The sequence below is a fragment of the Canis aureus genome, chromosome 32 (assembly GCF_053574225.1).
Source record: "Canis aureus isolate CA01 chromosome 32, VMU_Caureus_v.1.0, whole genome shotgun sequence".
NCBI classification, from domain to species: Eukaryota; Metazoa; Chordata; class Mammalia; order Carnivora; family Canidae; genus Canis; species Canis aureus.
In genome coordinates, this window is record NC_135642.1 from 41,294,552 (window position 1) to 41,319,666 (window position 25,115).

Genomic DNA, 25,115 nt, shown 5'->3' on the forward strand with positions numbered 1-25,115 from the left:
CTGTATTGGGACCTGAATCATCTTAAATTGGTTTGCAGCTCTTCTCACATATTTTATCACATCAGTGGCCATGTTCGCTTTCAGGTAAATCTCATATTTTTCACAAGCTTGAAATAATTTTCTAATAGTTATGTAAATTTATTCTGAAGTACAATAACCTCATTTCCATGGTAACTAACCACCTTCAGAAGATAACCTGCAGGTATTCTAGACGAGATGAGGAATAGCCACATGAAATAAAATGAAATATGATGTAAGATTAGAACCTAGATTTATGTGGAATAGAGACACATCGTTTCTGGCCATGAAAATGCTGCAAAATAGAAGAACCATTCATATGCTTAAAGATCCTACCTGTGCAAACTCAAAGTGCAGCATGAGAAGAACTCTGTTGTGCTTTTATGTTACCAAATGACCCTAATCAGGAGGAAGCTTTGTGGGACAAATAAGCAGGAATCACAGTATAGAAATGGATCTCTGACCACTAAGAGGTCAGCATTGCGGCTCGTAGAAGAAACATGATATTATGAAGAGAGCTGTGTTTTTGGAGGCATGTCCTTGTTTGCCAGTCTCTGGCCATGTAATCTTGGCAAATTAATCCATTTACTTGAGCTTCATTTTTCTTATTGGTAAAACGGAGATGAGAATGCCTTTTTTGTAGTGGTGATGTAAGAAAGATGCCTAATACAGTGCCTGGTGCTTTGTGGGCATTTAATAAATATGCCTCACCTAATATCCCTGGGGTTCAGAGAATCTTTCCTTTCCATCTAAATGCTCTTCACTTGATTCTTTCTTTGTTTTATTTTATGCCTATTTACCTAGAGTCTACTTCTTCCTTGGATCATTCAAATGGATGTCTCAGGTGACACTCTGTTTTGGTTTGTTTTATGCCATAACCACCAGATATCTTTGGCTCCATGTTTTGTTATCCGTGAGGCAGGCTAATCACATGCCACTCTGATGCCCAATCCAGCTTCTTAGGCTCTCACCTAAGTCCATGCATGCTGCGCGCCTGCTTGTCTACTCTGGCAGATTGGATGAAATATTAGTAAACGTTTTTCAGCATTTATTTAAAGAACAAAAGAACAGCAATATGGAAAGAGTCATGCCTTTTCCAGCTCAGAAACAAGTGAGAAGGTTTGACTGTCATCCTTGGCATTAATCTACTTCCTAGTAAAGTTGTCTGTCTTGACCTCAGAATTTCAAGCTTAGCTTACTCCATGTCTCTTACTAATGTTAGCTATCTGTTCTTGAATCTGTTATATGTTCAGTCTTTTTGAAGAAATGGGTTCCATATATTATTTACTATTTTACCAACTATATTTCTTTTACTTCAAGGGGCACTATTCAATTTTCCAGATTTGGTTAAAGAGATTCATGCCAAAAAAGAAAATTTAGTAATTTTAGTCATATTGGTAGTAAGTCTCATATTAAATACATGGAGTTTCTTAAACTTCCCATTCTCATAGTTTTAGTTATCCTCCTCTTCATTAAAGAGCTGATGGTGAGAATTAGGAACATCAAGAAAAGTAGAGTAATTTCATGAATTAAAAATACCACTTTCTCAGAAAAATTGGACTTAGAAGCTGTGGAATGGTCCACAGCAAGATGATCTCCCTAGTAGGAAGAACAGTTAGGATGGGTTTCTTCTTCAATGTAGATTTCTTCCCTGTTTACTCACTCCCATCCCCACTAAGTATTTTTTGATGACACTTTCAGGTAAACCCAGTTTACACACAGGAATGGGATCTTGCCCCCCAACAAGAATATCATATCAATACAGCAGTTATCCTCAATGTATCTGAAATCTAACTGCCCTGCATTGATCTAAATTCTGAGAATAGCTAACAAAAAGCTAAATGAAACTAAATCTGTTCTGCTTTCTCCCAATCCCCATTCTAATGGTAGTGAACACTTTATTGGTCTTTTTGTCAGGAGAAATTTCTGAAGGTGAGATCCATGTTAGTGCTTTTCAAACTTTTTTTGTTGAGGGCGGTGGGAAAGAAGGGAACTCAAGGTCTTTGTAAGTGAGAAATTTGAAATGGATAAACACGGAACTAGTCTGATGGAAGCTGAGTAGGATGGGACTAGTCTCCATTTCCCATCTCCTCCATTCCTTGTGTTAATATTTTTCTTGTCCTTGATTATAAATAAAGCATTTCATGAGATGCCTGAGTGGCTCAGTGTTTGAGCATCTGCCTTCAGCTCAGGGTGTGATCCCAGAGTCCCGGGATCGAGTCCCACATCAGGCTCCCTGCATGGAGCCTGCTTCTCCCTCTGCCTGTGTCTCTGCCTCTTTTTCTGTGTGTGTGTGTGTGTGTGTGTGTGTGTGTGTGTGTTGAATAAATAAAATCTTTAAAATAATAAAGCATTTCAGTGACTATCTTAAAAGTAATAGCAGAGATATTTTTCAAGCAAATTAAGCAGAAGACAGAATCTAGTATTACTGGAGATAAAAAGGCAAATAGGATGCAGTCTTCATCCTCAGGGATGACACAGTGAAGTAATTAGGGATTTCTTGTCCAAGATGATAAAAGCTGTATTATTATGTGTCACCTTTGTCTTTGAGACTCATTCTTGTCTAGTTGCTTTCAGTGATTCTTGCTCTGAAAGTAGAAGAAAACTGACACTAGTTGTTTTTAATAGATAAATGTATTCCTTGAATTCTTGACATCAGAAATAATCAGCAGACTTTATTTAAACATTGTTTTTTGCCATTTTCAGCATGGATGAACCCTGAGGGCATTTTGCTAATAAGTAAAATAAGTCAGAGAAAGAGAAATACTATATGATCTTAACTGGAATCTTTAAAAAACATCAAAAACAAAAAACCTGAAATCATAATACAGACAATAGTCTAGTGGTTGTCAGAGGGTGTGTGTGTGTGTGTGTGTGTGAGAGAGAGAGAGAGAGACAGACAGACAGACAGACAGAGAGAGATGGGTGGAGGTGGTCAAAAGTCACAAACTTCTACTTACAAATAAATCCTAGGGATATAATATATAGAATGATGACATAGTTAATAATACTATATTATATATTTGAAAGTTCCTGAGAGCAGATCTTAAGTTTTCATCACAAGAAAAAAGTTTGTAACTATATGTGGTGATGGATGTAATTAACTAGAATTATTGTTGGTAATCATGTCTCGATAACACGTGTATCAACCGTTATCTTGTATACCTGAAAGTAATAATATGACATTATATGTCAGTTTTACCCCAATTTCTTTATTTAAGAAAGGTGTATGTATGTGAAAGATAAAGTTCAGTAATGATCACAAGCCTAAATTGTTTTCTTTTATAGTTTTGAAGCATAATTTATATGGACAGAATTTGTCTTGTAAACTTTGAAATGCTGAGAAATGTCTATAGTCAGCTAGGTGTTCTGTGTCATTGCCAAGACTAAATCAGTTGTTAAGGTGCTGATTTTTTTAAAAAAAATTTATTTATTTGAGAAAAAGATTGCATGCACGAGTTGGGGGGGGAACAGAGGGAGAAAATCTCAAGCAGACTGACCACTGAGCATGGAGCCCAATATGGGGCTTCATCCCACAACACATGAGCTCATGACCTGAGATGAAATCGCGAGTCAGACCCTTAACTGACTGAGCCACCCAGGTGCCCAAGATGCTGATCTTTACCACCCATTTCTACTTCTGTCTTAAGATGGCAGTCTTTTTTTTTTTCTTTCAGAACTCTTAATCATAGTAATTTCCTTATTTGTAAGAGGCATGAGGTGTTGAAGAATATCTTTTCCCTGAGGAAAAAAATCTTCCCTAATTATTTCAGCATTTCTGTGTGTTGGAAAATTTTTAATAAAAAAGTTGAAGGAACTTTACAGCAAACACCCACCACTTGGAGTATTCAATTGACATTTTACTGTAATTGCTGTATCACATGTCTATCACTCCATCCATCTTAATTTTTATGTTTTAGAGTAAGTGGCAAACGTATCCAGACACTTCAGTATTCATACTATTAACTAAATAACATATATTTTGTTTGTGGTTCTTTTAAAAATTTTTTTTAAATTGTGAAATGTGTAATTTTTAAATTGTGAAATGTGTAAATCTTGGTGAACTGCTAATGTGTTCTAACAGATCCTGTATAACCAAAATCCCTGTCAAGATATAGAATATTACCATTATGGCAGAAAGTTCCCTCATGTCCCTTCTGAGCAGATCCTCTCCTTACTACCCTAGAGGCGTTGGCTCTTGTGTTTTTTTCCCAGGGTGTATTAGTTTTGCCTGTTCCAAAGCTGTATGTGATCATGTTATCAGTACTTGTTTATATAAGGTTTCTTTCACAAATCATGTTGCATGTATTAGGAGTCTGTGTTTTTTTGTCGATAAGGAGTATTCCTGTTATGCCTGATTTTTCCCCAAAGTGGTCGTACCAGTTTATATTCCTGCCAACAATGTGTGTGAATTCTCTTTGCTCCACATCCTCACCAGCATTGACGATTGTCAGTTTTTTGTCATCCTGGTGGGTTTGTAATTGCTTGTATTGTTTTAATTTGCATTTCCCTGATGATTAATGATGTTGAATATTTTACCATCTGCTTATTGGTCATTTTTGTATCTTGCAAAATTTTCTAAATTTTCTAAATAGTATTGATTTTATATATAGATGATGCACCTGTTTGTCACTCATATTAGAGAATTCTTTATTTTGCTAAGGAATTGTCCATTTATTGGTACCTGAAAGACATGGGAAGTAGAAAAATTAAAATACTAGAGTGCCTGGCTGGCACAGTTGGTTCAGCATCTGACTCTTGATTTCAGCTCAGGTTGTGGTCTCAACATAGTGAGATTGAGCCCCACACTGGGCTCTGTGTTCAGCGTGGAGTCAGCTTGAGACATTCTTTCCTTTTACCTCTGCCCTTCCTGCCCCTCTCTAAAATATTCTTAATGTATTTTTATATAATAAAAATTAAAATTTTAAATTTTAATAATTTTAGGCCTTTGCTTTTAGATGGCTTTAGAAATAGTTAAGTTTTAGCTATCACTACTACTTCTATTATTTTTTGTATTTGAAATTTTTCTCAATGTAAGTATTTGAAATTCTCTTGAAGAAACAAAGGAATAGTGTCAAATGTGCTATGAAATATCAATAATTTACAATTCAATTCCAAATATGCTTGCCTCCATAAACTACTATTTCATAGTATCTGTAAATAATTAAATTGGTCTAGTATATTAGTCTTCATCTAATTACAAGTATTTTTTAAAATCTAATTATAAAATCTAATCACTATGTTAACAGAAGTAAAATACCATTTCTCCAAAACCCGTGAGAATTTTTCATTTCCATAACGTGAGGTAAATTATTTGTGAAGCATTAGCTCTGAGTTCCAGATCAAAGAGAACTGCAGATTACACACCAATCACACTAGTGTGTTAAAGTGAGAAAATAGTATGTAAGCAAGATGTTACATTGGCCAGAGTTTATTATTGTCAGCCCTTTCAGGGGAGCATAATGACTGATTTCCACTGATTGTATAACAGAATTATACTTCTCATGTAAATGCACTTTATATTTTGAGACTAAAGAAATTTAATAAAGTACATATTCTTATAATACCTGACTCATACCTAATAGTCCACAGAATTTAGTTCCCTTTTCTCTTATAAAACTTGGGAGGAGGGGCAGCCCGGGTGGCTCAGTGGTTTGGCACCATCTTCGGCCCAGGGTGTGATCCTGGAGACCCAGGATCGAGTCCCACGTCGGGCTCCCTGCATGGAGCCTGCTTCTACCTCTGCATGTGTCTCTGCCTCTCTCTCTGTGTGTCTCTCATGAATAAATGAGTAAAATCTAAAAAAAAAAAAAAAAAAAAAAACCTCTGGAGGAGGTATTGTTACTAATCTGAGTGATAAAGATTCTCAAAGTCCCCAATATAAAATTTCCTCTTCAGCCTTTTTCTTGGGATACTGACAATAGTTGCTGCTGAATTTTAAAAATTTGGAAGACATTGGAATTATGAGACCTTTTTATTTGCCAAGAAATTTTATTATAGTAGAAATGTCATCAAGCACTTTTATTCACAAAATATAATCTATACTTTATTACATTTCCATTGCATGGGTATACTTAGAAAATTCTTTAAATATCCTTTGAATTAACAGAATTTTCACATGCATATGTCTTACATCCTTTGAAGGAAAAAGGAAAAGTAATTTCCCTGAAAGTCACAAAACACACATGAAGACAGAGCTAGAATGAAAAGCCCAGAACTGATTCCTAGTACTCTTCAAGCACTCATGGGGGTCTTTATTCTCTCCCAGTAGTTTTTAAACGTTTTTAACTACTAAAATAATAAGAATATGTGTTTTGCCGCAGTTATAGATAGATTAGATAGATAGATAGAATCCTACATCTTTCTATTTATCTATATTTATAATCTCTACATAGAGATTATCTTCAAAGCAAATATTTTACAAAACATAGTGTCAGTAGATAAGCACTGTTTTCTTTTCACCCCACTCTCTCTCTTCTTGTTCCATATTTTTTATTATTTTTTAATTGAAGTTTGATTTGCCAACATATAGTATAACACCAAGTGCTCATCCCATCAAGTGCCCTCCTCAGTGCCTGTCACCCAGTCACCCCGTCCCCCCACCCACCTCCCTTTCCACTACCCCTTGTTCATTTCCCAGTCAGGAGCCTTTCATGGTTTGTCTCCCTCTCTAATTTTTCCCACTCATTTCCCTTCCTTTCCCTATAATCCCTTTCACTGTTTCTTATATTACCCATATGAGTGAAACCATATGATGATTGTCCTTCTCTGATTGACTTAACTTCACTCAACATAATACCCTCCAGTTCCATCCACGTTGAAGCAAATGGTGGGTATTCATCCTTTCTGATGGCTGAGTAATATTCCACTGTACATATATACCACATTTTCTTTATCCATTCATCTGTGGAAGGACATCGTGGCTCCTTCCACAGTTTGGCTATCGTGAACATTGCTGCTATGAACATTGGGGTGCAGGTGTCCCGGCGTTTCACTGCATCTGTATCTTTGGGGTAAATTCCTAGTAGTGCAATTGCTGGGCCATAGGGTAATTCTATTTTTAACTTCTTGAGGAACCTCCACACAGTTTTCCAGAGCGGCTGCAAAATTCACATTCCCACCAACAGTGCAGGAGGGCTCCCCTTTCTCCACATCCTCTCCAATGTTTGTTGTTTCCTGTCTTGTTAATTTTCCCCATTCTCATGGGGAGAATTATGTATGAGTATGAGGTGGTATCTCATTGTGGCTTTGATTTGTATTTCCCTGATGGCAAGTGATGCAGAGAATTTTCTCATGTGCTTGTTGGCCATGTGTATGTCTTCTTTGGTGAAATTTCTCTTCATGTCTCTGCCCATTTCATGATTGGATTTTTTGTTTCTTGGGTGTAGAGTTTAGTAAGTTCTTTACAGATTTTGGATACTAGCCCTTTATCTGATAGGTTATTTACAAATATCTTCTCCCATTCTGTAGGTTGTCTTTTAGTTTTGTTGACTATTTCTTTTGCTGTGCAGAACTTTTTATCTTGATTAAGTCCCAATAGTTCATTTTTGCATTTGTTCCCTTGCCTTCATAGATGTATCTTGCAAAAAGTTACTGTGGCCAAGTTCAAAAAGGGTGTTGCCTGTATTCTCCTCTAGGATTTTGATGGATTCTTGTCTCACATTTAGATCTTTCAGTCACTTTTAGTTTATCTTTGTGTCTGGTGTAAGGGAATAGTACCATTCTTCTGCACGTGGCTATTCTATATTTTTAAAAATTGATTACATGAAACATCAATAGGTCAACTGACAAAGGAATGAGAGTAGTCTGCTTTGATGGGGAGGAGTCTTTTATCATTGACATTGTCGAGAATGCTGGTGCATGGTGGTTAATAAAAAGCAGACCAATTTTAACTTTAAGTCAGTTTGACAGTGTCTTTTTTCAGTGCCTACACCAAAGTTGACTGTAGCCACTGGCCTCCCCTTGGTACCTCAGTGGGTCAGCAGTTTGAAAAATAAATATTCTACTTTGTACTGAACTGCTGAAACTTGTGATTTACTAAAGTTCTACTAAGAACTAAATGCTTATTTTTAGCTGCTTTGTGGAATTTTCAAATATGTATGCTTTAATTTGCACATAGACAAAGTATATAAAGATTTTTATAAGCTAGGCCAATTTGGAGAGTTTTCATGAGTAATAAGGAGTGAAAAATATGTCAATAGCAGTTTGATAAATCAAGAACATGTTTAAGAACAAGCTTTTCATCTTTGGAGATGAAAAATTAGTTCAAAATAAGCTTAATGATCATTTACTGAGTTTGATTGGATTATTCTTCAGAGAACCGTATTCATTTATTCAAGGTTTCCATAATGAGATTATAAAATTATTTCTCCAGAATGTAAATTGATACTACAGAAATAATTTTATCACTCTTTTTAGATTACAAGGAATAATTTATATTTTATATTCCCTTTGCAAAAGCAAAAGAAATCTGGAAAGTATAAAGAAGAAAAAGAAAAGTCGCTTATAATTTCATCACCCACAAAGAGCTTTGTGATTAACATTTTAATTTATGTATTTCAAACTATTTCATAAATAGCGTTTTTAAAAAAATGAAATGATACCATTCGTTCTGGCTTTTGCATGTTTTTTAATCAGGTGTCATGGTCACATATTTCTGTGTCAGTTTATACAAATGTACATTATATATAGTGGCATATAGCCATCAGCAAACTTTTCTTAAAGGACTAGATAACTTGTTTTGGTCTTGTGGGCCTTTTGGTCTCTGTCACAACTATTCATTTTTGCCTTTGTAGCAGAAAAACAGCTCTAGGTTGTACCTAAACTAATAAGCATGACTGTATTCCAATAAAACTTTATTCGTAAAAATGGAACATAATTTGTTGACCCCTGCTAATTCCAGTGTTTGCATTTGTTTATCCAGGCCCCCACTAAAATTTTTAGATGGTATCTAGTGTTTTACTATCATAAATAATCTGCTATGAACATTCTTATGCATATATATTTGTACACTTTATCTTTTATGATAATTCCTAGGACCCTTATTGCTAAAATAAAAGGCATTCATGTTTTAAATATTGATACATCTTGCTAGGTTGCCATTCAGAAAGTTGGAATCACTTTATTTACTCACCAGTAGTGTGGGACTACTGGTTTCCTCACAACTTCCCTTGTATTGGAGCCATTAAGTTTTATAGTCTGCAAATAAAGATAGGGAAAAATACTATTTTACTTTTTAATTCATAGGAAGTTTGACATCTTTCATATTTTTATTGACTTTTTATTTTCTTTAATTGTCCATTCTTACTGTACAGTGTTTTTTTTACTTGTAGAATTTTTAATGTATTCTGAATATCAGTTCTTTGACATATGAATTACAAATAATTTATTCAAATATTTTGCCTTTCTTTTTTAGCAGCTTCAAATGTACTGCACATATTTAAAATGTACAGGTAAAAAAATAAATAAAATGTACAGGTGATAAATTTTATGTTTACATATGTGAAACTACCACCACAATTTAGATAATTAACTTATTTATCACTCCCAAAGTTTTCTGATGCCTCTTCATAATCCACCCCCCACCTGTCCTTTGCACTCCCTTATCTCCAAGTAACCATGAATCTGTTTTCTGTTATTATAGATTAGTTTGCATTTTCTGGAGTTTTACATACATAAAATTGCATGGTACACACTTTGTTTTTCTCTTGCTTGTTTCATTCAGCATACTTTTTCAGATCAGCCATCCTATTGTATGTATCAGTAGTTCATTCCTTCTTTTGCTGAGTAGAATTCTACTGCATGAATATACCATAATTGTTTATTCATTTTGATGGACATGTGAGTTGTTTCCAAATTTTGGCACCTTAAAGCTGCCATGAACATTCCTTGTATTTGTTTTTCATTTGTTTATTCATGAGAGACACAGAGAGAGAGAGAGAGAGAGAGGCAGAGACACAGGCAGATGGAGAAGTAGACTCCACGCAGGGAGCCCAACATGGGACTCAATCCTGGGACCTCAGGATCACGCCCAGGGCCGAAGGCGGCGCTAAATCACTGAGCCACCCGGACTCCTCTGTTTTTAATTTTAAAGTGTGTTTCATTGTACAGAAAATTTTTATTTCTACTTAGTCAATATATTGGGATTTTTCCTTCTGGAATTATACCTTGCTCCCTTTCATTCAAAAAAAATTCTTTCCCATTTTCTTCTATTTGTAGTTTACTTTTACTTTTTGAATTTTGATCCATCTGGAAGTTTCTTTTTATGGTAATATTTCCCAAATGGATTACTTGTTGGCCTAATACTCTTCTTGTCCCCCTGGTTACTTGAAATATCACCTCTTTATAATCTAAATTTCCAAAATTACATAGGTCTTATTTCTAAACTCTGTTTTATTGATCAATTTGTCTATTCTTACATTAATACTATACTGTTTCAGTTATTATTTTGATACTTTGAGATCCCATGTTTTGTTCTTTACAAAAAATTATTTTTCTTAAAATTTTTTTCATCGAGATATACTGTGGAATCAGCTTGTCAGATATTCTTAAAATTTCTCTTGGAATATTAAATGGCATTTGATTGAATTTGTAGACTTTAAAAGAGTTATGATTGGCCGTTTTTGCACAATCATATCTGCCTAGCAAGGTGTATGTATGTCTCTCCACTTTTATTATTATTATTTTTTAAGATTTTATTTATTTATTCATGTGAGACACAGAGAAAGAGGCAGAGACACAGGCAAAGGGAGAAGCAGGCTCCATGCAGGGAGCCTGATGCGGAACTTGTTCCTGGAACTCCAGGATCATGCCCTGGGCCCAAGGCAGGCGCTAAACCACTAAACCACCCAGGGATCCCCTCACTTTTATTATTTTTAACTAAATTTTTAAAAATTATTTATTTATTTATTTGAGAGAAAGAAAGAGAGCACAAGCTGGGGGAGGAGTAGAGGGAGAGGGAGAAGCAGACTCCCCACTGAGCAGGGAGCCTGACACAGGGCTTGATCCCAGGACCCAAGATCATGACCCAAGTTGAAGGCAGACACTCAACTGAGCCACCTAGGCAACCCCTATTTTTAACTAAACATTTTTAATAGGTAATATATGTAGGAGATAAAAAGTGATTTATGATGAAGTGTTACCCAATGTCCTACTCCCCCTTTACAGAAACAACTACTAATATTAATTTCTTTTGTATCCTTCCAGTGATATTCTGTGCCTATGCAAGGAAGTATGTGTGTAAAAATAACATTAAGTGTAACAAGCTGATACAGCTTCTCTGGGACCTGGAGTGAAAACTGAGGCCTTGTATTAGAAAATGAGTGTCTAATTAGGTACAAAATGAGTAGTTATTTACAATGAGAAAAGAAACCACAACAAATTAGTTTCTAAGAGAACTGATAAAAGTACAAAACACAGAAATCCAAAAAAATAACATTTCTTTTTTACTGTCTTACATAGTATTTGTTTTGGCTGTATTTTATTTGATTGTCTCCTCATATAACAACGATTTTCTAAAGTCATTCTCTGTAAGAACAGAAAGTTAATTTGGTCTTTTTCTTCCAGTGTTTAGAATATGGTCACATAATATGACTCTGCACATTTGTGTCTCAGATATTTAATTGTTTATTTGTGCTGTGAATTAGATTTTTTAGTTTATATTTTTTTGTACAAACTAAGAGTGAGTGATGGTAAAAAAATACGTTAATCATTTTTTCTGTTGTTATATTTAATTTATATTAAATTTATATTTCTGAGAGCTTTTCAGTTTAGTTTTTATTTTTCTTTTTAAAATTATATTAGTAATATAATAACATTATTAAAGGATCAAGCCATATCAACAAATAAATCTCCTTCTTTTCCCTTTTCCCATTCCTACCCCCTTTCTCAGAAGTAACCTTTGACATTAGTTTATTTATTACATTTTTTATTTGAATGCAATTTCATTAACATATAGTGTATTAGTTTCAGGGGTAGATTTAGAGATTTATCAGTTGCATTTCTTAAATTTCACATAATAGGGAAATCATTTATTTGTCTTTCTCGACCTTTGTCATTAGTGTGTATACTTCTGGATGTCTTTTAAAAGCATTTACATACATGTACATCTAGAAATATGTTGTTTTGTTAACAAATAGGATCATACCATCTGTTTGGCTCTGTACATTGCTTTTTGACTTTTTAATCTTTAGGTTGTTTTCCTGTTTGTACATATAAGACTACATCAGTATTTAAATGCTTGAAAGCAGTGCTTATCATACTTTTAATATGCATGCAAATCACCTAGGCTAACTAGATCTTATTAAAATGCCAGTACTGATTTAGACAGAATGTTTAAGGGAAGGTACAGAGACTGTGTTTCTAACAAACTCCCAAATGATGCCATTGCTGTTAGTCCCTACATTTTGAGTAGGAAGACTATTCTTTAACTAGATGTACCATAGTTTAGTTATCATCCAGCTGATTAAATCATTGCTGCCCCCCCCCAAATAGTACAGCAATGAACATTGAAATTTTGTCATGACAGAGATTTTCTTGAATGTTCTAAGTAGACAGTCAATGCCATTGTATACTAGGGAGGGGGGAATTGCAGAGGGAGATTTCTCTAACCCCACCCCTGTATTTATTTATTTATTATTCTTATTTTATTGCATTATTAGAACTTCTGGTAGCATGTTGAATAGTTTCATTGATAGTGATTCTCTGACAGGAATATAAAACTGAGTCAGCCATTGGCAATATTTATAAAAATTTAAAATACGAAAACACCTTGACTTCATTATTCCTTCTAGAAATCTAGTTTTCTGAAACTCTGAGAGATGTATGCAAAGGTCTATGTACAAATATGCATATTAAAGCACTACTTATAATAGAAACATTACAAGCAACCTTAAATGGCCATTAGTAGGAGAATGATTGAATAAATTGTGGTATAGTCAGGCTATGGACCATTGTGCTGGTGTCAAAAAAGAGATGATCATAATACTGACATATGTAAAGTTATTAAGAGAAAAACACAAGTTGCAGAAGAGTATTTATTGGCTGATCCATTTTATATTTTAAAGTTGTGTGTGTGTGAGAGAGAGAAAGGTATTTGAAATACATAGAAAAAAGTTTTGGAAGCTTACGCACCAAACATAGTGTTTATCTCTGGGAAGGGTAGTGGTATTGACAGGTAGTTTGGGGCTTAGTATAGGGAGTCTTTTCTGTTTTCTGATTCTTTTGTGTGTTGTTTACAACTTCTATACCAAATACTCTGCTTTTAAAATCTGAAAATGATGAAAGTAGGAAGGATAAAAGAAAGCAAAAGACACTCTCAGTCAACAGAAAGAACTAGCTAAAAGAATACTAGGGAGAAGGGAGCAGACAAATCCAAACCATCCAGTAGTCAGTAAAATTTTCTTAAATAGACAGTCTATGAACCTGGAAAAAAAATCAGATGGTACGAAAGCATATATGGTGCAATAAAATACCACCTCACACCAATTAGAGTACCTACTCTCAAAAACAAAACAGAAAATAACCTATAGGTGAGGATGTGGAGAAATTGATAGGAACCCTTCTATACTGTTAGTGGGAATATATATCCAATGTGGAAAACAATTTGGAGGTTTCTCAGTAAATTAAAAATAGAATTACCATATGATCCAGCAACTCCACTCCTGAGTATACACTCAGAAAATAATTGAAAGCACGGTTTCCAGGAGTTAATTGTACATTTGTGTTCACAGCAACATTATTCACAGTAGTTAAAATATTAGAAGCAACCCAAATATTCATGAGTGGATGAATGGACAAGCAAAACATGGTATGTACACACAAGGAAATGTTACTCAGCCTTGCAAAGGAAGGAAATTCTCACACGTGCTTCATAATATGGATTTACCGTGACATTATACAAAGTGAAATAAGCCAGCCCCAGAAAGACAAAATACCATATGATTCGAATCATATGTTGTTCTTAGAGTAGTCAGAATCAGAGAGATAGAAGGAAGAAGGGTGGTTGCAGGGCTGGGAAGGAAAGAAAGAAAGGGTGTTAGTGTTTAATGGGTATAGAGTTTCAGCTTTACAGGATGAAAAGAGTTCTGGAGCTGGACAGTGGAGGATGGTTGTCCAACAATGTGAATATACTTAATACCACTGAACTACACATACACACTTAATGGTTAAGATGGTACATTTTCTGTAATGTCTACTTCACCGCAGTTTAAAATTTTGGCAGATAAAGAATATGATAAGTCACCGTCCATCTCTCTTTATTTGCCAGTCTCCCAGGTATCCTTTTGTGAGATAACCACCGGACCAATTTTCTGTATATTCCTCAGTGCATTAGTAGTTAGTCATAGCTCTCTCTTGGATTCCCATCTATATAACACTTACTAAGCATGTCTTTATTATCTGTCTCCTTCACAGCATCCACTAAAATGTCTTTGTAGCTTAGTAGTTGCTTATTAAATATTTGTTCAGTGATTGAGCAGGTGAATGAATTCAGTGGCCCCAAGAGGCACAAGAATTGGGGAGCTCTCTGTGTATATAAGTTGCGATGATGCATATAGTCATATCTTTAATGATCCCTAATGCAGGGTTCTACCACTTAAGCACGGCTGAGGATAATCTGAGAGAGCTTGTTGAAGTGCAGGTTTTGTGGCCTTAACTATTGCAGTTCTGAAGCATGTGGCTACTCAACATTTTGCTAAGGCCCAATATTCAATTTTATGTATCTCTTCAAATAGTCTGTATATCTCACTCAGAGAAACCTCGTCCTGTCATTTGTATGCTGCTACAAGGCTTTACAAATTGGGTTCAGCTATTTAGGGAGCATTTCTAATGTACTTATGGTGCCAAGTGAAAGTAATCATCCGAGCCCCTGGGTGGCTCAGCGGTTGAGTGTGCCTTCAGCCCAGGGTGTGATCCCGGGGTCCTAGGATCGAGTCCCGCATCGGGCTCCCTGTAGGGAGCCTGCTTCTCCCTCTGCCTGGGTCTCTGCCTCTTTGTGTGTCTCTCATGAATAAATAAATAAAATCTTTAAAAAAAAAGTAATCATCCTTTAGGCCTTCATACCTTCTCTGTCTAGGTGTGGTACACAGTGTTAATCATGGTAATACTGTGACACCATTTAAAGATTAAGTATGTTCAACCTTGTTAAGGAATGAGAGCTTCTATTTAGTAACGATTTTTGTGAATTCTTCAAAATTAAAAAAAAGTTATGTGTAGATCACAGTTTCTCAAGTTTAAGATCTTTAAGGACCATAAAACCCAAGTTTGAGCAACATTGTATTGGGATTGAATTCGGTGATGACAGCATCAACTGGTAAATATAAACGTGAATATGAGAGCTGAAATAACGTGCTTATTAAAACTTTACATTATCATGGACATTTAAAAGCAAAATTTTAAATACATGCAGAAAATTCACAGATAGTAAAGGATAAATTTATGAACTCCTCCTGGAAAAACAATGGTATAAAACATTAAATCCATGAGAAACTTGGGAACACTTGAAAAAATTCTTATCCTGAACATCTTTTTTCTTATAGTGCTGATTAATGGAAGTTTTAGAATTCAGGTCGCCACCCATTTCAACAAATATATATTGAGCATCTGTTACGGTTTTGGACACTGGGGTTTCAATGGTAAACCCAAAGGGCAGTGATGGCCAAGAATGGGGGGAGATGTGGGTCAGGAAATGTTTTTGGAAAAAAAAAAAAAAGGAAATGTTTTTGGTTAAGGTCTGAAGGATGAGTTAAATTAGCAAAATTGAGGGGTAGAGTTAAGGAAATTCAGTGAAGCTAGAGACTTAGGGAATGCAGTATAGAAATATAATTTCAAAGTCATGTGGCAACTGTGTTCACAGTGTTGCTTCATATTTATAATTTCTCCCGTTTCCTTCTGGAGATTAAGGAAAACTGATTCACGTTCATTGGAATGAGAAGCTTTCTTAAGAAGTGTTGGAGGGCTCTAATGTGTTTTTGCTTTGTTAGTTGAGCCAGTATTTATAGCAGACTTGTGATTAGATTGTCAAACAACATTTTGAAGGGATTTAAGACTGCTTGGGTTTTATTTGTTGGTTTTTTTTTTTAAAGGACTTATATGTAATTTTGTGAATTACTGAAAAGAAGCTTAAGAACAGCAAGTGTGCAGTTTAAAATAAAATGGGCAGAATTGATTTATTTCTCTACTTAAAGAGCTTTTTAAGAATTCCAGTGCTTAAACCTTTAAAATCAAACAATAGAAATTCCAACGGTGCAGAGCTAATGTAAATGAAAACGGTTATAATCTTCGAAATAACAGCATAATAAAGTAACCTTGAAACATTGGTGTTGGCCCTACATTGTTTTCTGTTTGAATTGAGTGGCAATTTCCAGCATTGCAAAACAGTGATGGAATTAAGTGATGTTTCCAGTAAAAGAATTTTGCAAGTATAATATGTTTTAGTATTAAATTCTACTTGTGCATTTAGCAATTAAAATTATTCTTGTAATGATGATGGCATTAGAAGGAATAGGGAGCTGTCAAAGAGAATTTGAAGCTTAATTATCTCTTTGGTAACAAAATGCATAATCTTCCATTACAAGGCTTATTTTCTTATGGTAATTGACTCATTTGCTCTCTGGTTATCAATTTAACTTCCCAACCACAAACATCTGCTCTTACATTGTGTTTAATTGGTGTGAATACTAGCTACAGAGAAGTTAAAATCCAAAGAACATATTAAAGGCAATATTTTATAATTCATTAAAGGGAAAAGTAAATGATGAACATTGTGATCATTTTTTTCTAATAGTCTTTGAAGATCTGTTTACTAAAAATGCATACTAAAATTAGATTAATTAGATTTCTTTTGAAGTGGATTTTGCTGTTTTCCAAAATTACTTACTCTGCCTTAGGGGGAGTCTCAGTCCTTTAGACCAGAATATAGCACCGCCTCAAAAATATGGTACCTAGTGGTTAAGATTGCAGGCTTTGGAGATATGTTTGTTCAATATGTTATTATTTAATCTAAAGAAGAGGGGCAAGGATGAATTGTGTGTATGTGTGCTTATAATTTTTAGAATGGAAGGCTAACCCTTAAAATTTTTTAAATTTTTAAATGACTACCTAAAGGGGGAAAGGAGAGAACAGGGTGGGGAAAAAAGTTAGAAGCAAGACTCATTTTTAATATACCTTGTCTTTGTAGATTTGAGATTTTACAAAGTAATTATGGAAAGGGGAAAGTAAAATGAAACAAAAAACTCTAAATGTGTATCTACTTTAGTAGTATAGCTACACAGAAGGTTACAATTCCAAGTAAAAGTTATTACAAATAAATTTATAATAGTAATTGAACCATATATATCTAATGGGATATACTCTAAGAACAAAAAGAACTGCAAAATCTTCAGCTATTTTTTTATTATATTGTTGGTGGAGTTACTGGTACAGTTACTCTGAGACTACTGAGTGTAAGATACAACATGTGAATAATTAAGTTGGTGTCAGAACAGACTTTTAGCATGAGTGAAAAGAGATACAGATGTAAAATCATTAAGATCCAGTTAAAAACTTAGAGCCCAGGATTTAATTGGATAACAGAATGAAATCATGATGAATTTTATATTTAAAAATTACATAATTCCTGGCTTTATCCACAAGTAGCACCTAAAACCAGTGACCAGAAGATACTAAAAACTACTAGGATCCTGTTAAAAAGGACTTAGGAACTTTCAGTGGACTCAAGCTTTCATTAGTTAGGGATGGGATAGTTGAGAATCAAAAGAACAATAACTGGCTTGAATCGAAATAAATTGAATGTATTTTAATCCATAAAGTCATAAGAATACTTTTTAAAAAGACCCTTCCATGATGACCTTCAGTCAGAAGGCTATTAGAGAACCAGACCATTGTTTTGAAAATTGATAAGTAAAGGAAAAAATCAGGCATTTATCCTGCTTTTTCTGAGAGGTATATATAAAGATAACCAAATAATTGATGAGGGTATATTTCTCTTTATAGAAGGAATAACCGCATAAAAATATTACTGTTTCACAATATCTAAGACTGTTAGCCTAAGCAAAAGAGAGATAGTTACACATTATGAACTTTTCTGATTGAAGGACCATGACACTGCGTATAAAGTAGTCTGGAAAAATAAAAAGAAAGAGCCTAACTCCAGTCAACCTTCTACATTTAACTGCTAAATGCAGGACTAATATGTTAAATCCACCATGGCATGCAGTAAGCAAAACATAGGCTATAGGAAACTTGACAGAACAAATGACTTCTACAGCAAATAATTTGTAAACAAAATAAAGGAGGAACCTGTAGATTAAAAGAAACGTAAGAAACAAATTAATGAATGTACCTCATTTGCTCAATTCAAATAAACCATTCTTTTAAAATGTAGATTGATGATAATTGAGAAATTAGTCTAGGTACCAACTTGATGGTGTTATAGTCTTGTTTAGAATTGGGAATTTTTATTTTATAGAGGAACTTACTTAAATACTTATATGTAGAATATAAAAGTATTTGTTTTCAGGGTGATCTAGGGAAAGACCATAAGATGAGTTAAGATGTAGATGAAGCAGCACTGGCCTTGAGTTGATCATTGTTGAAGCTATAATTGAGGGTTTATTATTATTTTCTCTATAGCAAAAAGTTAAAAAGAGAGAGAGAACATAGGGTTGAAAGTCAGACTGTGCCTAGCTTCAAAATCCAGATCTGTCACTGACTAAGCTTTGTGACCCTGTGGAGCTACTTGGACTCTCTGTGTTTAGTGTCCTTGTCTGTAAAATGGAAATAATATAATAATACCTAAATAATAGGGTTGTTGTGGGAAATAATAATAAGTCGAAAATATTTGTAAGCGTTAGCTATTAGCATACATCAAATATATAAACTAAAATCATAAAGTTGCAGTTGTTAGAGACCTTGGTGTATTCAGGAATAGTGTGGTTGAGTTACTTACTTAGTATAGGTCCAGACTGAAGCCCACGGCCAGCATGTATCTACTGGTAGAATCAGAACTCAACTATAAGTGTCTGACTTCAGCCATTGCAGTGTCTTTACAGTAAATCATTATTGATTAATATTCAAATACACTTAAATATCTGATCTTAAATAGGGAACACTCAGGATCAAAATTATGTTAGTGTTTTCCTGCATCTAAAATTTATTGCACTTCAGATGAAAATTCTAGTTTGTTCTTTTTTGTCTGCTTTGAGAAGGAACAGATAAACTTAGCCAAAGATGAGTCTAATTTCATCTGGAATTAAAAACAAAAACTTAATGAACAATATTAGGAAACTTTTGAGGAAATAAATGAATAAAAGGAGTATACTTGTTCTACCAAATACTTAAAAATATTATATCGTTACAATCATTAAATTTGTGGCTGTGGTGCAGGAATAGACAGATCAGTAAAACCACTTAGTATCCAGAAATAACTCCTCCTCAAGAGCACATAGGATTTTAATATTAAAAGTTGTTCAAATCAGGTACTCTTACTAGGACTATTGGGTTTGCCATTTAGAAAAAGGTAAAGCTGGATACTTGATAAAGTCTAGATTATTTCATAGATGTGCTAGAAGAAAATGCAAGTGAATATTTTTATAGTATGTAAGCAGGGAAAACATTTGGAGTAAGAATAATAAAATATAGGTGCCAAAAAAAGGAGGACTGATAAATTTTACCACATATAAATTGAAAACTTTGGTAGAACAGATGATTTAAGTAAAAGAGAGAAGAAAAAACTGAGAAGAGGAGCACCTGGGTGGCTCAGTGGTTGAGCGTCTACTTTTAGTTCAGGTTGTGATCCCAGGGTCCTGGGATCGAGTCCCGCATCAGGCTCCCTGCAGGGAGACTGCTTCTCCCTCTGCCCATGTCTCTGCCTCTCTCTCTCTCTGTGTCTCTCTCTCGCTCTCTCTCCCTCCGTGTGTGTCTCTCATGAATAAATAAAATCTTAAAAAAAAAACTGAGAAGAAATATTGGCAGCATGTATGAGACTACTATATTAGTTCAGGTGCAGTCAGGAGCCAGAAATCACACCAGGAATTTGAAGAAGGAAATCTTAGTATCAAGAATTATTAACTAGTAAAAGTGTATAATTTACTGAAAAGGACAAAGTAGTATTTGACGAATACAGAAATAGTAAATATAAGGATCAAATACTACCTTTAGAGCCAAAGGAAAGAACCCCAAAAATGAACAGATTTGGAAGAGGGCCCCCCTGTCTGATGTTGCAGTTCAGACCTTGGAGAGGGTATAATTGCTGCCAGAGGACACCCTAATGGCCCAGGCTGGCCCACAGATCTCCTTCTGGATTCCACAGAACTGAGCTCCTTTGTGCAAAGTCACCTGCTGGGGTGCCATGAACCGACTGATGATGAGCAGAAAGTTGCTTCTTCAGACTACACATTCTTTCCCTCCTTTGGATCCTACCCCTTCCTGGGGTTCTACTCTCACTCTTCATTAACCCAAATTATAAAGCTTGTCTGGACCTCTTGCCAGGACCTGCCCCACTCTAGCCAGTGTAGTAAGCAAGAAAATGAAAAAAAGAGGAAAGCAAATTGGAAAGGAAGAAATGAAACTATCTCTATTCACAGACAATATGATTGTTTATGTAGATAATCCCACAATTATCTATAAAAAGCTGCTAGAACTAATGAGTGAATTTAGAATGAGTGCAGGATAAAAAGTTAATATATGTAAATAATTTCATCTCTACATATTAACAGTGAATAATTGGAAACTTAAAAAATTTTTGAGTACCACTTACAGTAGCACCGAAAAATGTGAAATACTTAGGGAAACACCTAATAAAGTATGAACAAGATTTGTATATTGAAAACTATGAAACAATGGTAGGAGAAACCACAGAACTAAATAAACGGAGAAATAACCCATATTCAGGGAAAGGAAGACTCAGTATTGTTAGATGTCAAGTTGCTACAAATGCAACCCAATCCAAATCAAAACCCCGGCAGGCTAAACACATTTTAGCTCAAACCTAAAAAACAAAAGCAAAAACCAAAAAAAGTACCGTTGTCATCATTGCTTTTTTAATAGAATTAGCCGATATTTGTGCTTTGCAGCTTTGTAATACAGGGAGGTTTATCATTTGAAACTTTGAAACAGGGATCAGTGAGACCCCTTGTCAAGGAAGTCATAGAGGAGATTACAGCATTAGGTGGAAAATTGAAGTAGGTGATCTGCTTTTACCCTTCTAATCCAAATTCTTACTCAGATATTTATAAGTCAGTGATTTACAACTTTGGAGCAAGGGGAAAGAGAAATACTGGACTATTTAGGCTTTTGCAGATATACTTAGCTTTTTCTCAAAGATCCTGTTACTCTTCTTCCCATCCTTAAATATATTTCATGCAATGAGGGATGTTACCAATGGAGGGTTACATCCTGTGTAAGGCCTCTAATGTGACATTTGTATGCCTTTTTAAAGAGTTCTTATTGTTATTTATCAAGCTGGCTGAAAATAACATTAGTCTTCTCAATTTTTTAAATTTTGATTATGGTTCTTCCAAAATGCTCTAAGTCTTGGGGAAATAGTCTTTTAATACTCATTTTTAGACAGCTTACAATATTCATTTTGTCAATTTCTTCAATATAGTCAATTTAGTAAATATCAACAAAGAAACTCAGAAATTATTTTTATAATTATTCTTCCAGTTAATTGTAGGAGAATATGAGTTCCTAAAGATACTGTATTCCTAACATATATTTTAAATTAAAAAAAAAATTCAGTAGGTTCCATGTCCCTTGTGGGGCTGGTACTCACGACCCTTAGATCAAGAGTTACAATGCTCTACTGACTGAGCCAGCTAGGCACCCCCTAACATAATTTTAAATATGTATTTGTTACATGCTTTTGTAAAAATATGTAAAACCCTCAAATAATAAGATATCCTGTGAATTCTAGGATTTAAAAATACTACTTGAAATACACATAGCTGGCTATTTTTATTTTTAATAATATCCTAATTTCCTTTCTGTTTTAAAGCCCAACCTGAATTCCTGAAACAGCCTACTAATATATATGCTCACGAATCAATGGATATTGTATTTGAATGTGAAGTGACTGGGAAACCAACTCCAACTGTGAAGTGGATTAAGAATGGGGATATGGTTATCCCAAGTGATTACTTTAAGATTGTAGTAAGTATTTTTCAAAGGACACTCATCTCTGAAACCTTTAAATGTCTTTAAATGTAATCACTAAGAGAACTGTTGCCTTATATATACCAGTTTACGTACTGCAGATGAAGACAGAAAAATGCACATGGAACATCATCTCTTCATTGGCTGATGAGAAAGCTGAGCCTAGACTTATTTTGGTAGTTTATATAAGATCACATAGCAAGTCAGTAGTTGAACTCAGCCTAACGTTTCCTGACCAACAATCACATATTCCATTTCATATATTCCAACTCAAACCTGCTAGTACTCTTAAATGCAGCTGTCACTATTTTCTTGGTAATGATTATCCTGTGTGTATACCAATTGTCTTCATAGCTCTCCATTCAAAGAGCAGAAATCTGTCCTTCGTATACTGATGGCTAGGCCTTTCAAAATAAGTACGACCCAGGGTTGGAGGATTGTTGTGACAAGATAAAAAGATTCTTAAGAACTAAATAGCATTAAATGTATTTAAGAACACTCAGTCATTATTGCTTTGTACTTGGTATATGGTTAAATGCTTAGTAAGTATTGTCTACTATTATTAGTAGGATTATCTAAATCCAAGTAAAAAATTATCTTAAGTTTTAGTAATAATTAATATCTTAAGGTGTATACATGATGTTCATAGAAATAATCAGAAGTAATTATGGTTGTTACTGGTATCATGTCTTATAAATTTCTCATATAAGTAATTCATTCTTAATAGGAATATATTTTCTATTTTGAAATGCATAATCTTGTATGTTACAAGAAAATAATTCTCATGTGTATTTAACGCTAATTAAAAAGCAATGTGTTACCACTAAATGAGCATTTTTTCTTTTATCAGTTTCATATTATTCTTAAAAATCTTAAAACCATATTAATAACAATGACATTTGTATAGTTCTTTATAATTTAAGAGAAGTTTGTATATATGCATCCTCATTTAACTTATTGTACCAATCTATTAGAACTAATGATATTAGAGATAATTTTAAGAAAATGCTGTGAATTCACAAATTCAAACTTTTACAAATATCTGATGTGAAATACCATGTGACCACATTGTATTGCACATCAGATGTTTTTCCCTATACCTAAAAGGTATAGGTTTGCAAATGCTGTGGGTATTACTTTCCATTAGGATTAAGTTTTTAAGAGGTCAGTTGCAGTGTTCCCTGTTCTAGTCAATCAGTACCTTGTCAATAAAATTGACTTAACAGGTACATAGATAGATGGTATTTAGTAGCTGAATCATATAGTTTTACTTGTTTTTCCTCCCCAGAAAGAGCACATCCTTGAGATTTTGAACTAATGTTCATCAGTTCAATTATAAAATTTTATTCCTGTTTTTCTTCCTCAGAAGGAACATAATCTTCAAGTTTTGGGTCTGGTGAAATCAGATGAAGGGTTCTATCAATGCATTGCTGAGAATGATGTTGGAAATGCACAAGCTGGAGCCCAACTGATAATCCTTGAACATGGTAAGAGGGGCTGAAATAGTAAAATGAAAGAGGCTGACTGTGTTTGAAGAACTGTATGTGATAGTATCTATCACATACCTATTACTGTAGGAAACTTCATGATTAATAATCTGTTTATAAAGGCCAGGGTATGGCATAGCTAAGAGGAAAAGACAGAAGTCCAAATATTTTCTATTGCTTAAAATGACCTACAAACACAATTTTGGATAATGTCGAAAAACTGAAAAATTACAGTCTTACACAAATGAATGTTCTTCATATTTCAGTCATTTCAATCTAATAATTATATTTCTGCCTTATCAAAATAGGAAAAGTTAAAGTACTTTTAATTTTGCATTGAATTTTTCCAAAATAAAAATAACATGCCTTTTCCGATCATCACACAAACACAAAATGTTTATTATAAATTCAGACAACATTGAAAAGGGAAAAAAAAAGCCCTACCCTTTATCAGTCAGAGTCAATTCTGAGAAAACCACACAATAATTTGAGCAGATAATCTTAAATATAAAAAACTATTAACAGGATTAGAGTAAGAGGGTGTTGGTTGGCAAGAAAAAAGACAAGTCTAGTGAATATAAGAATGGCAGATATAAAATGCAGCCACAAGCTATAGGTCTAAGAGTGTTTAGCTCCTCAGGACTGAAATCCAGACTGTCTTGGAGAGGCTATGGCCATATTTTAATGGGCAACAGAAAAGTTGCTGTGCTGTTGAAACCTCTCAAACCCGGAGTCTGGTGTGTAGGGAACCGGTTACAAGGTGTTTCCCTGAAGGCATTCTGCTACAAAACTACCAGGGGGGTTGGGGTACTGGGAGAAGCTGCTCATGAGCTGATAAAATTTAAAATATATGTCCTCTGCAAAGAAAAGATAGATAAAGGGCCAAGCTTCATTTTTGCAGAGCAAGCCAAAAAGGATGGACTTGGAGTTGAGGGGCAATAAATTAGTGATGGCACATGCTCCAGATCCTGCCTTCCAGTACTGCATATGATCATGCACAAATGTGTATATGGTTTCATAACACATTTTCTTGGAACAACATCCTGTGAACATCTCATGTCAATAATTATATAGATCTCTATCAACATTTTCCATTGATGAACAGTATATATGCACTTTTCTTTTGTGTAAATGATTCTCCATTGGTTAACATTTAACTTCTTTCCTATCTTTTACCACTATGAGCAGTGCTATGCTGAACTTCTTTATATGATTATTTTCTCATACTAAATTACTAGAAGTTGAATTGTTGAATAATCGATGTCAAATTGATAAGGATACCCATGGGATATATTATTTGTTTGTTTTAGCAAGAAGAGCATTTTTCATTTTGTGCAGTTCTCAAGAATACATGAAAAAGATATTTCTTTAGACATGTAATCTGGTGTGTGAGTCAAATTAAGTTGAGATTCCATTGTGGTGCCAGCTGTATAGCCTAGCTGTGGGAGCTAATTGGCA

The 25,115-nt window shown here is 34.4% G+C and overlaps 1 protein-coding gene across 6 annotated transcripts in view; it reads left to right on the forward strand.

Annotated features, from left to right (window-relative positions):
- Positions 1-25,115, forward strand: part of NEO1 (neogenin 1) — a 241,092-nt gene that overhangs the window by 106,668 nt on the left and 109,309 nt on the right. For all 6 annotated transcript variants that reach the window (XM_077881799.1, XM_077881793.1, XM_077881796.1 and 3 more), the window contains exons 6-7: positions 22,013-22,167; positions 23,537-23,657. In XM_077881799.1, coding sequence (XP_077737925.1) covers positions 22,013-22,167; positions 23,537-23,657 — 276 coding nt within the window. The remainder of the gene's footprint in view (positions 1-22,012; positions 22,168-23,536; positions 23,658-25,115) is intronic.